Source organism: Panthera tigris, chromosome E3, assembly GCF_018350195.1.
Source record: "Panthera tigris isolate Pti1 chromosome E3, P.tigris_Pti1_mat1.1, whole genome shotgun sequence".
In the NCBI taxonomy this organism is placed as follows: domain Eukaryota; kingdom Metazoa; phylum Chordata; class Mammalia; order Carnivora; family Felidae; genus Panthera; species Panthera tigris.
Window position 1 is genome coordinate 32,390,272 of NC_056675.1, and position 13,258 is coordinate 32,403,529.

At 50.2% G+C, this 13,258-nt stretch overlaps 1 protein-coding gene and 1 pseudogene across 10 annotated transcripts in view; both read right to left on the reverse strand.

Annotated features, from left to right (window-relative positions):
* CLEC16A (C-type lectin domain containing 16A) overlaps positions 1-13,258 on the reverse strand; it is a 201,620-nt gene that overhangs the window by 181,894 nt on the left and 6,468 nt on the right. For all 10 annotated transcript variants that reach the window (XM_042971412.1, XM_042971414.1, XM_042971411.1 and 7 more), the window contains exons 2-3: positions 7,809-7,937; positions 4,420-4,553 (exon numbers count right to left, since the gene is read on the reverse strand). In XM_042971412.1, coding sequence (XP_042827346.1) covers positions 4,420-4,553; positions 7,809-7,937 — 263 coding nt within the window. The remainder of the gene's footprint in view (positions 1-4,419; positions 4,554-7,808; positions 7,938-13,258) is intronic.
* LOC102967187 lies at positions 2,604-4,413 on the reverse strand (annotated as a pseudogene).

A 13,258-nucleotide genomic window follows, 5' to 3' on the forward strand; every position in this document is an offset into this window, starting at 1 on the left:
AGAGCCCGACGTGGGGCTCGAACTCACGGACCATGAGATCATGACCTGAGCCAAAATCGGATGCTTACTCAACTAAGCCACTCAGGTGCCCCTGCCTATTCTTGAACTTCATACCCATGGATCATACGACACGCAGGCCTCTTGTGTCCGGCCCCTGTCATGCGTTACCGCATCTGAGAGTTACCCACAGTGCTGCACGCGGTGGTAACGGTGCATCCCTTTGCTCCTTTTTGCTACGCAGCATTCTACTCTTTACACAGTCGACAATTTAACCACCTGGAACCTTAACTCGGAAGGAGCAGCCCATGTGATGCTGACGCCCAGAGCCCTTCTTTTTCACTGTCCTCCTGGCCGTGGTTGGGGACGCGTTGGCTAGCAGGACAAGGGAGTCCTGAGACGTCCCGTGGAGCCCCGCTGTGACTGGCTGGCAGCTTCCGGGCCATCAGAGGCACAGATGCCTATGCCGTCAGCCTCAGATGTACAACCAGGAGCCTCTGTGCTGTGCTTTCAGCTGGAAAAGTCACACGCTCCAATCATTCCCCAGCGGGGACTTTTCCAGGGCCTCCACGCGATGACTCTGTGGGCGGTGGGGGCCGCCATGGGGGCAGCAGCGGTGCCTCTATTCTTCGGCTGGGATTTTTCCACTGCCCCCTCACCGTGTGGCCGACTTTCTGTGGTATCCTTTTCTAATCAACCCAGGAGTCTGTACGTAATCTCGGTCTCTCGGGCCTCCTGTGACTTAGGTCCCCAAACCCGACGGGCAACAGGTGCACTTGTGAAATGGCTGCTGGTAATAGTGAAAATCCGGAAACCACCTAAATGCCCGTGGTCAAGTTCAATCACTTGGGGCTCGGCAAGATGCCGCCAGTCAACCAAACTAGGTGAGGACACGTGAACGGACCGTATGAACATCTAAGACACATCAGCAGGTGGGGACCGCATAAAGCAGAAGGCAGAACGCGCTGTGTCTACCCAAGTGGCAGGGTGAGGCTCTGCAGAAGTTTTGCTTTCTATATTCTCACGGCGTTTTATTTTTGTTGTTGCTGTTTTATAATCCGGATATTTTCTTTCTATAATTGGAAAAAAAAAATAAAAGCAAAACTCACCGTCCTCCTCACCCCCACAAACCAAAGTTCTGTCAAAGGCGGTGCTGTTGGCCGCTTTTACAGGGCTTATAAAAAGGATTCTGGTGAATTCCCTGTAAAGATACTGGCATCTGTCTGCGTACCTCACAGCACGGTATCCTTCTAAGACCCAATTCAGAAAGCCGTGTGATCCAGAAACTCCAGCGTTTCCTATTGCCCCAACCCCCACCTTCGATCCAGGAGCCCCCGGGCGAGCTGGGCTTAGGAAGGGTAACCAGACAACAGACATCTGGTGGGGGGACGCTGGATTTAATGATAAAACCAGCCTGAGTGGACATTTCCATCTGCCAGACCCCACACCACGTTCCGCACGCCCGCGGTCACGCTTAGTCCTCAAACCACCCCATTCCCCAGATACGAGTGTCATCTCTGCTCCACGGAAGCAGAAGGTGCAGCCTGGAGAGGACAGTTCGCCCCCAGAGCACGTGCAGGGCGAATCCGGCAGAGCCGGGCCCGGGAGCTGGGGGGCTGGAGTCCGGGGCCTGCACCACCGAGCTGGGTCTTCCCCTCTCTCAGTTTTCAGAAACCACACACAATTCGCATCCAGGGAAACAAAAGCTGTTAACACGGGAAACCACTTAGGGAGAGTGAGTCAACTCACATCTGTCAACTCCCATTCATTCACCGGGAAGCGTGAGCGCAGGCTCCTAGGACGGCAGCACCACCTAGTGGCCACTCTGAGAGCCTCCACTCAGCAGCCAGTTCCGGCCTCTCCCCGCTCCCTCCTGATAGGGATGCCACTGTCTTTACCCCTTTCCATCCACCAGAAACTTTTCCTAGACCCTTCTTGGGGACCTAGAGCCTGCTTCTAACACAGACATCCGGTCACTCGTCTTCTCTTCCCTACTCCTGGCGGGCAGGGCCCAGGGATTGCCGATCGCAAAGCGGGCCAGTCAAGCCCGGAGGAGGAGGAGCTAAAGCAACGTTTCCCACCCTGGGCTCTGCTGACAGTCTGAGCTGATAGCCCTTTACCGTGGGGCGCGGTCCTGCGCATCCCAGGACTCCACCCGCCAGAGGCTAACAGCACCCCCAGCCCCTCACCCAATACGACACCGACAAATGTCCTCCTGGGGCACAGTCACCCCCGGGTGCGGGCACTGAACTAACACAGCTGGACTCACACCCCTTCCGGATCCGGGCACCGCTAGAGCGCTCACCAGAGGCTCGTGACGCAAACTCTCCCGGCATGGAGCGAGGGTGCCCACAGCACCTGTCTCCCAGAGCGGCTGTGTCAGAGGAGGAGCCTGGGCTTAGCGAGGCCAGAGAAGGAGCTTGGGTCTCACTCTCGCTTGCTCCTGGGTTGTTCTTCCTCACCCTGCTACCTCCAGGGCCTATTCTGTTGGCTGATTTTTTTTTTTTTTAATAGCAAATGAGTTTTTACTGGAAGTTTAAGAATACCGTAGATTCTGTGGCAACTCACAAATTCGTAATATAATAATTGATACCTCAAACCAAGAAAACGATATAACCAAAACTTCATTTCCAAATGCAAATCAGTTATACTTTGTTGAGGAGTGGCTCACGTGAATGTATAGTTTTTTAAAAAAAGATGACTGTTACAATCCAGTACGTATAACCACTTAGCCATACTTCAGTTCTGTCTGTTAAAAATGTTCTTTTGGAGAATCCAGTGTGAACACCTTCTACTTTCCTTGAGGCATTTTCTCCAGGGACGGAATCACTCTTTAACGGACGGCACTCAGGAAGCTGTTTGATGATACCCAGATCGTACTGGTATCTTGAACACAGGTCTCCAAGGGGGCCCAGCTCAAATTTGCGGAGTAGGTACTAATTGTTATCAAAAATTAACAACTTTAGGTATCTTTGTTTTGGATTTCTGTGGTTCAGGCACATCCAAAATTTCTTCATAGTCTGCACTCGATCCCTTCGCCCAGCGGCCGGCTGTGACCATTCTGTCTGAATTCCGACTCTCAGGGCAATCTCCCTTAAAATGTTCCACAGAACAACAGTCTACAGCAACCACCATCAGCACAGAGTCCCCTGGGATTCTCAGGACAAGATATGGGCAGATGCCCCATCTCTCCACCAACAAAACATTCTACGGGAGGAAATTCACCAAGAGCCGGGTCCACTTTGGCTCCGCCCTAGGTGAGTTCATGCTCTGTGGACCCACACTCCAGTATCTTGATTCTCGAGGATGGCTGGGCGATATGCAATCCCGTGGCCAGGTTTTCTACAGTGGAAACATACCACTGCATTTTTCTTTGCTGCTGGTCTTTTCAGTTTCCTTCCCTTTTAAAAGCAACTGCAATTTCTTCCCTTACCTCCTGAATGTTGCTATCATCTCCCCATTATGAACCACCTGTGAGTTTTGTCTTGGGTATTCCAGAAATCCATTTACACCTTCATTTAAGTACTCCTTTTTCTTTTCTTTTTGTGTTTTGCTTGGGGCGCATCATTTTTAACAGAGAGCCTACTGGCTTCAAGTTGTTTACCCTTTGGTAGGTTTTGGGCTTCGCCCTCAAACGACCCCTTCCTTCGTATCCTCCCATGATGTTGCAGCCAAAGGTCTCTTACTATGCGGTAGTAACTCGTGCCCACCTGGTCATGGTATCATCAAAGGTACCTCGTCAAACACGCAGGAATCCTCCAGGGCAGCTGAGTTAGTGAGCCAGAGAGGCCCCTCCGTGTTGGCTGGTTATTCAGCAACCCCAACGAGTTATAAAGAAAAAAATGTGAACAGCCCAGAACCATTCAGCAGAGAGGAGCCCTCACAGCCCTTCCCAGTACCCCACTACGCAAGGATAAACATGGTTAGGGACTGAACTGCGTGGCCCCCAAATTATCATAGTCAAGCCCCGGCCCCCACTGTGACTGTATTTGGAGACAGAAGCTTTAAGGAGGTAATTAAGGTCAAACAAGGTCCTACCGCAGGACCCTGGTCAAAGGTGGGCGTCCTTAAAAGAGGAAAAGATACCAGAACTCACTACACACACGCGTGCACACCCACACACACACAGAAAGGCCACGTGAGGACACAACGAGAAGACAGTCATCTGCAAACCAGGAAGAAAGGCCTCCCCAGAAACTAACCCTGATGGCACCTTGATCTGGGACTTCTAACGTCCCGAGCTAGGAGAAAATAAATTTCTGTTGTCTAAGTCACCAGGTCTGGGGCATTCTGTGACAGCAGCCCAAGCGCCCTAACACACACGGTAAGCTCAGACGTTCAAAAAGCCACACGAAAACCACGCCAAACTCCAGGCCGCCAAAGCTCAGCAGTGAGGGGGCAGGTATCAGGGGCTATTCTTACAGAGTGAGGTCTCGTGACTGATATTCTCAAAGAGGATGTTCAAGGTCTGCAGCAGCTGAACGCACACGTAGCGGCCTGATTTCTGCCGCAGGATGTTCAAGAAGAAAACAAACATGTTCTTCTCCAAGAAGAAGCTGGGGAGAGAAGGGGAAAGCATCAGAGGTTTGCGGCTACTCCTGGAGATACACGTCACCCCCTGGCTATGTGCACCGCATGTGTGTGGGGGCCGCCCCCGGCCCCCAAAGGCATCCAGAGAGCAGCCGGGTCACACGGCCTGCGTGGCCCCGGCTCCTCGCCTCCCTGGACGCCTCCCTCCGCCACCGCAAAATGCAGCCACTCACGCTCTCTCCCCAGAATCTGAGCACACGGCCAATCCTAGGAAGCCGTGACCTCGATTCCTACAGAAAGGGCGAGATCTTTACCGCCAAAGTGATTACACATTATTCTACCTATGCTTGGAAACCCAACAGGCAGCATTCTCCATCCAATACTCTGTATCCTCAGCTTTCCATACTAGGCCTCTTTCCTTGGCTTTCGTATCTTTGAGTGTTAGTGACAACCAGCATTCCCTCCAATGGGGCAAAACAATGCTACTAAAAGAATATGGGTTTCCAAATCCAGGGAAAAACAACTGGAGGCAATTGAAGGGGCCGATGTGGCAGGGAGACCCTCATGAGTCCCTAAGTCAGCTTCTGCCTTTCTTATTCTGGACAGGACAGCTGTCTGCATGCAGCCCGGGAACACACACTTTTGAGCCACATGTTGGCTCTTTTAGTCTTGAAATGGAGACAGAACCCCCTATGCCTTTCTTTAAAGGAAGAAAATGGGGTTTTCTAGCTACATGTTCTCTGTATGCAAGCTAGGACCAGGTAACCTCTCATTTGGGACACTCACAACAGGTCCCTGCAGTCACATGTATCTGTCACTTAGTTCTCCCCTCGGCTCTCAGCTCCACGGTGGCAGGACCATGGGCCTGGCACTTGCTCGGGGCTACATAACCTCTGTTTGAATTCCTGAAAGGGTAAATGAATAAGGAAACATGACCTGAGAAAACATGACCTCAAACCTTATTCAACTCTGATTCTGGGAGCCTGTCTGCCTACAAAGGTCAGTCACGCTGATCCCAAGAATATTTCTACCATTTGACCCATTTTGTCCACCTGTGCTTCAGGTTGAATAAATCAGTGACTCCCAAGGGTCGCCCAACAGGCTCAGTGCAGCACAATGACCAATGTGGGAACTTGTTAATAATCAGAGTATAAAACAAACATCATGAGCCCATATTGATATAAATAAATGACTGGGGTGCCTGGGTGGCTCAGCCGAACATCCGACTCTTGCTTTTGGCTCAGGTCACAATCTCACTGTGAGATCGAGCCCCGCATTGAGCTCTGTGCTGACAGTCCAGAGCTTGCTTGGGATCCTCTCTCTCTCTCTCTCTCTCTCTCTCTCTCAAAATAAATATTTTTTAAAAAAGAGTCTGTTTCTTAAAAATAAATAACTCACTGAATACATAAATGGGGAAAAGAGACAAATCTATGCAGATTTTCAAATACTGTATATAGCTACTCACCCCTTTCCAGAAGGTTGGAGCTTAATTCCAAGCCCCCAGGTGGGCTACATTGGGTGACTCTTTCAAAGGTGGTGTAGGGAATGGGGAAAAGAGTAACTTTATAGTGGAAAAAACCTGGCTGACACCACTTTAACCAAAAATCAGAGTAACTTCGCTAGAGCGCAGGTGGATGTGGGGGCTGCTGATACGGTGGGCTGAAAAGGACATATTGTGACAGTTATTTCTACCCCAGGCTAATCATGAGAAAAACATCGCAGAAACCCAGATCGGGGTGGGGGGAATGGCCAGTACTTCTCGAAAACACATCAAGGTTTTCTCCTGAAAACAAGAGAAGACTGAAAATCAGTCACAGACCAGAGGTGGCTGGGAGACGCGACACTCTGCGGCACCGTGAGAGCCTGGGCGGGATCTTAATGGAAGAACTGGCAAAATCCAAATCAAGTCAGGGGTCTACCGAACAGTAACGAACCAAGCTTAGCTTCTCAGTTTTGACCAATGCACCCCAGTCATATAAGACGTTAACAGTGGGGGAAACGGGGTGAGGGGTGCTGGGGAACTTTCTGTACTAGCTTTGCAACTTTTCCATAAATCTAAAGTTATTCTAAAAGAAATGAATTAAAAACAAATTCTCCTGGGCACTCCACGGGGGTGCCATTTAGGAAGTACGGGCCAGTTGTTCTGAGACAACAAATGGGCTCAGAAAGTCCACTCTAGTCAAGAGGGACACGGTCTCTAGCCTTTAACCCGAGGGTCTATCTCATCCCCAAAACAGACACCAACCGACCAAGCAGTTCCCCGTGCGTCCTGAGATGCATCTAGTCCCCTCTGCAGGCACCGCCTCCCTCCCTACTCCTGTTTTCCTTTGGGGAAGAGGCCTGCGTCACGGGTTTGCATTTTCCACAAGTACGGATGAAGACAGAAAGCTATCTGGAAAATCAGATTAGCTAATAAGCTAGGCTGGAAATGGAACTCCTTTACTTGTTTCAAAGGGGCTTTTTAAGGGGCCTCAAAGCTTCCAGTTGAGATTATCTTATATAAAAATAAAACCTGTCTTTGGTGGTGGTTGTAACCCGAGTCCCTCTGCACTCAGACACCGAGACAGGTCTCCTGGGGAAGCTGTCCATGGCCTCCAGCCTTTGCTTTTCATCCGTCCAACAGGGACATCTTTCCGAATTACCACGTGCTAACAATTCTGGAGTGCCTCCTCTGTACCGGGCAGTAGGCAGGAACTCTCCTTTAAAGATGAGGAAAGTGAGGCTGGCCTAAAACTGCTCATCTAGGAAGTACGCCAATGAGGAGAAACCCCTTCGTGGGCTCTGGGCGCGAGCTGCCTCATGCCTGCCTACCAGCGGTGTGACAGGAGATTAATGGGGATGCGGACGCCGCCCCCGGGGCAGCTGGGAGACTTAGATTATCTCATCGGGAGCTCAGCACTGTGCCTGCCCAACAGTTAACACAATAAATATGAGCCCTTCGTGTCTCTCCAGGGCAGGGCCCTCTCAGTTCACTTCGAAGCTAACTTCCCAGGACGTTTTCTCCCCTTTGGGGAGGCTGTCAGATGCTACTCGGAAAATCATCCATGATATTTTCAGATTTTTCGGGAGACGCTCATGTCCCTTTCCCATTTTCAGCTTACATTTCTCCAGTGTCTCAAGGACATTTTGTATGGATAGAGATATAGATAGCTATCTGCGCAAGACCAGGCTGGTATCAGATCCTGATGTCATCAAGAATGACTCATGGGATACATTTAGAAAAATAGTCAAAGGAAGGAGAGTCAAAAAACAAAACAAAAAAACACACGAGAAACCCTTACTCAAATACAGAGCTGTCATTTTGATCTCCCCAAATTAGGATCTCGGTGATGGAACGGATGGTCTCCACTAGCAGGTTCCGGTTCTGTTCTGTGACTGTGGTGTTTTTGGTCAAAACGTGGTACAGATACCTGACGAAAAGGAAAGAAAATGAAGCATTACCAACTGAAATGGCCAACCAGGCTCGGTGACCGCCGGCGACGTTTCTGAGGACAACTAGCGGCCCTAGCTCAGATGTGGTTAGCCCAACTCCCGTCCGGAGATGCTACTCACCACCCAAGACACATGGCAGACAGTGTTGTGAAGGGTTAACCAGAAACCCGCCAACCCAAGCTGATGCCGGGGAACCATCAAGCCCTTGAAGACGGCCATCCTCAACCTCCGGGGTGCAACAGAATCACCTGAAGGGTGGATACAGTGGGGCTGCTGGAGCCCATCTGGAGACTCAGAACCAGCAGGACGCGCGGGCCTTGTCACGCTCTCCCCACGTGATCCCGATGCTGGTGGAGCGAGGGCAGGCACACGGCCCAGGCCAAGAGTCTAGCATAAACCCCGCAGCCAGCCGGGCTGGTGCAGGGACTGAGAAAAGGCGGAGTCACAGATTAGGGAGGGTAGGTCCCCAAGCCAGTCGCAGGGGCAAAAGCCACCTGCAGTCAAGACAATCCCACGCCCATCAGAAGTGATAGCTGGACTAAACCCTGCAGCTGGAGGTTCAAGGCACCGACCTCAGGTGCTGAGTGCCCATCAAAGTTAAGTGGGTCTGGGAGGGAGGCTCCTGCACTGTGCCCCATGTTCCCCAAAGGCCTGGGCTGCACCAGGCCTGAGCCCGCCGCGGGGGGAGAGGCAGGCCGACCCGGACCCAGCCTCAGGCCGCTACTGGTGATCGGGACAACCGAAAGAATCACCGAGGCCGGTCCTGGGCAGTGTGGGGACTAGCGTCTGGCCGAGTGCCCTGAGCAGGAGGGGGGGGGGGGGGGGGGGGGGGAGGCACAGCTTGTAAGGGATGGCGTTGCTGCAAATGGCAAAAGCTCCTTCTCTTCTACAGCTGAGTAACAGTCCGTTGTATATACACCACATCTTCAGCCGTTCATCAGTCAGTGGGCACTTGGGCTCTTCCAGAAGTTGGCTATTAGGGACAGTGCGGCTGTCAACACCGGGGGGCCTCTGCCCCCTCGAATTAGTCTTTTTGTATCCGACACAGACGGAGCTTGAGAGTGTTACGCTAAGTGAAATGAGCCAGAGAAAGACAAATACTGTATGATTTCACTCATCTGTAGAATTTAAGAAACAAAACAAACAAACGGCGGGGGTGCAAAAAAAAGGGGCAAACCAAGAAACAGACACTTAACTATAGAGAACTGACAGGTACCAGAGGAGAGGGGGTAGGGGGATGGGTGAGACAGGTGATGGGGATTAAGGCATGCACTTTCCCAGGTGTAAAGTGTTGAACCACTCAATTCTACACCTGAAACGACTCTTAGGCTTGTCAACTGGAATTTATATAAAAACTTGAAGAGTCGTTAAGACGGCGGGGTATCTGCGTAATTCGGTCGGTAAAGCGTCTGACTTTGGCTCAGGTCATGATCTCGCAGTTCCTGAGTTTCGGCCCCGCGTCGGCTCTCTGCCGTCAGCAGAGAGTTCACTTCAGAGCCTGTCTCCCTGTCTCTGCACCCCCCACTCTCGAGCACGTTCGATTTCTCTCTCTCTCTCTCTCTCTCTCTCTCTCGCAAAAAAAAAAAAAAAAAAGAGTTAAAAAAAAGATGGCAACTCTCGAGCACGTTCGATCTCTCTATCTCACAAAAAAAAAAGTTAAAAAAAAGATGGTGACTCTCAAGGACGTTCGATCTCTCTCTCTCTCTCTCTCTCTCGCAAAAAAAAAAAAAAAAAAACGTTAAAAAAAAAAAGATGGCGCCTCCAGGCTAACTTCAGCTGTCACGGTTGGGGAAGGAAAAGGGGACACTAAGAGGAAGTGACTCAAGAAGGGTCACCTCCTGACTTCTTTTATGGCTACCTTCAGTTTGGAGGTGGGGCTGGTGAGAGCAAGGCAGGGAAAGAATAGACAGGATCCTGCCATCGAAGATCTCTAAAAATGGGTAGGGTATAGGGGCACCTGGGTGGCTCAGTCGGTTGACCGTCTGACTTCGGCTCAGGTCATGATCTCGCACTTTGTGAGTTCGAGCCCGGTGTCGGGCTCTGTGCTGACAGCACAGAGCCTGGAGCCTGCTTCAGATTCTGTGTCTCCCCCTCTCTCTGCCCTTCCCATGCTCATGCTCTGTCTCTCTCTGCCTCGATAATAAATAAATGTTAAAAAAAAATTAAAAAGAAATGGGTAGGGTATAAAGAGGTAGAACCTTGCAGATGCAACAGTCAGGATGAATCGGCTTCAGGGGACTGGGTTTTATTTATTAATATTGTTGCTGTTTGTTCGATTTTAAAGACCGTATAATCAGTCACTTAATCATTTCATTAAAGATTGCATGCAACTTTTAACACAACAACTAGAACAGCTCTCCAAAAATAGAGATCTCCACCACCTGTGCCCAAATCTCCGGGCGAGGCTGCATATGGGCCTGGAGGCCAGCTTCCCCCTGTGCCAAGGGACCCCCACACGCTGAAGCTGATGGGGGGGACCCGCTCTTGAATCCATGCCTCCGTTCCCTTCCAGAGCATTTTCGCCAAGAAGCTCAAAGAGCAGAGTTTTTCAAATTGTGCTTCACGGGACCCCGGCATCAGAAACCCCTGTTTCAGCTGCAGATTCTAGCTCCCCACCCCAGACCCACCGAATCTGATTCTGGGGTGCAGACCCCCAAGTCTGCATTCTGAATAAGCTCCCACGCAAGTTTCAGAGTAGTTGCGTCACCCACACCACAGCCATCAGTGACATTCTGGGTACAACCCACAGTGTGCCCCCTACCATGCCAAGGCAGGTGCTGTTGCAGGGGGGGAGGGGGGAGGAGGCAGATCCTCCCCCCTCTGGTGTTTCCTTCTGCCCAGGGGATGGAATCCATTAGCCTCCCACTAACACACTCCTGGCCTCGTAGGAAGCAGCGGCCTGGGGGCCCGGGTAAGCGGCTCTGCTCTGAAAAACCACCATAGGGAGAGGAGAGTTTAAAATCTTATGGTCAGCCCTGGCTTCTAACTCCTGACATCTCTTGGTGAAGCCTTCTGTGTTGAGAAGCAGGAGCTGGTGTGCTGAATTAAGAATATGCAGCTGGGGGCACCTGGGTGGCTCAGTGGTTAAGCGTCAGCCTTCAGCTCAGGCCATGATCTCACAGCTCATGGGTTCAAGCCCCATGTCAGGCTCTGTGCTGACAGCTCAGAGTCAGAGGATTCTGTCTCTACCTCCCTCTGCCCCTCCCCCACTCACACTGTGTCTCTCTCTCTCTCTCTCAAAAACAAGTAAACATTAGAAAAAAACTAAAATATGCAGTTGGATGAAGAGGCAGCGGCCACCCACATGGGGGCGGCAGGTAGCCCCCTTAGTACCGGAGCCTCCACCTTGAGGAAGTGAAACCCGCGGGGGGGAGGAGGGGGGGTCATTTTGTTTGAAGATGTAGTTTCAACACCCACGCAAAGGAAGGAGAGTCACGAGATTGATTACATATGGATCCCAGAAGCTGGGGGCAGGGGTCATGCCATGAGCCAGAGGACCCGCTTCTCCATCCCAGGTGAGGGAGGCAGGAGGTAGAGACAGGGTAGCACCTATTTCCGTGAGGCTCCTTGCCCCTCACACAGTTTGTCTTAGGGTACATCTGGAACCGATTTTTTGTGGATGGTGTAAGATATTGGCCAAAATTCACTTTTTCCATATGGATGTCTAGTTGAGGCAGCATCCTTTGCTAAAAAGGTCCTGCTTTCTCCCATGCACTCTAATGTCCCCTCTGTCGTTTATCAGATGACCACACCTGCAGGGACTTTCCGAATGCTCTAGTTCCACTGATCTATTCATTACCTTTGTGCTGATACCATGATGCCCGATGACTGCAGCTTTATGATAAATCTTACTAGGTGATAATGGAAGGGCTCCTGACTTTTTTCCCTTCTTTCCCCCCCCCCCATATTACACTTGCTATTTTTGGCCCTTTGCATTTCCATATAAATTTGAAAATCACCTACTCAACTTTCACAAAAACACTTGCTAAGATTTCCTTTAAGATTGCCCTAAATCTATAGCTAAATATAGAGGGAACTGACATCTTTACAATAAAGTAACATCATGACATTTACATTTCTTTCAGCGTTTGCTGCAGAGAGATCTTGCCTATCTTTTGTTAAGATTTATTTGTAGGTAACTGATGTTTTTTGATGGTGTTGTAAATGGCAGTGTCTGAAATACTCATTTTCTCGATGTTGGCTGTCGGTTGTTGCAAATACCCACGACATCTCAATCTCTAAATTTCTGTGATGATTGTACCTGCACCTTGCCCATCTTTCACTCCGACTATGGCTGTGCCACAGTTTATGTGCCTCAAGTTTAATAACTTTCTGATTTTGAGTTTAACACTCATTTGAGAAAGGCTGAACACTTCAACAACAATAACAAAGGGGATGTCAATCCTGCCACTGCCCAGACATGAGCGCTGCGGGAGTGTAATGTATTTAGTTGGGTCTCTTCCTTTGCCATGGATATTTACATGGGGGAGCTCATGCTGTATATCATTTCCATGCCCATCTTTCCCCCTTCCCCATACTTAGGGTAGTAAAAGCATTTTTGTTACAACATCGGCAGGCATCTATAATGGCTACATTGTATACCGTTTAGAAAACAAGCACAGGAGTTACTCTTCTGCTGGACATTTGGATTCCTCATTGTTCAGACGATCAACAATGTTACCATGGCCGTGTTTGGGGGCAAGGCTGTGACCCTATCTGAGTTTCCAAGGGCACAAGGACAGATTTTTCTCTTACAGTGATCACTGGTACAAGGAAAACATTTTCTCTCAAACTCTGCATGTGCACATTCTTATCATCACCATCACAAAACAGTTGCAGCCTACTTTCGCTCGGCCCTCCTGACTGCTTCAGATGTAACCACTAATTAAACCCTTACAATAATCCTGCAGGACTGATGCTCTGGGAAGCCAGGGCCTGCACAGAGTCCTGATAGAGGGGACCCAGATGGCCTGACTCCAGATCCCCTGCTTAGAACCATTAGAGTACAGAAAATGCAGACAATGCAGGAAACGCTATTATTAACCAAGCATTTACATGAAGTTATGAATGCCCTACATGCAAGAAAACCGAGCAGATAAACAACAAACCAAAAAGGCATGAAAATACATATCAGATTGTAAAGTCAGTCCTCATAACTGACTCTTACTCTGTTTCTTTGGACAACAGCCAACATCACGGAATCCCCAGCACAGGCTCTGTAGAACGGAGGCTCCCAGGATCAAAACCCTGCCCATGAGCGACCTCTACCTGGAGACCAGCTGAAGAGTCTGAAATGCCT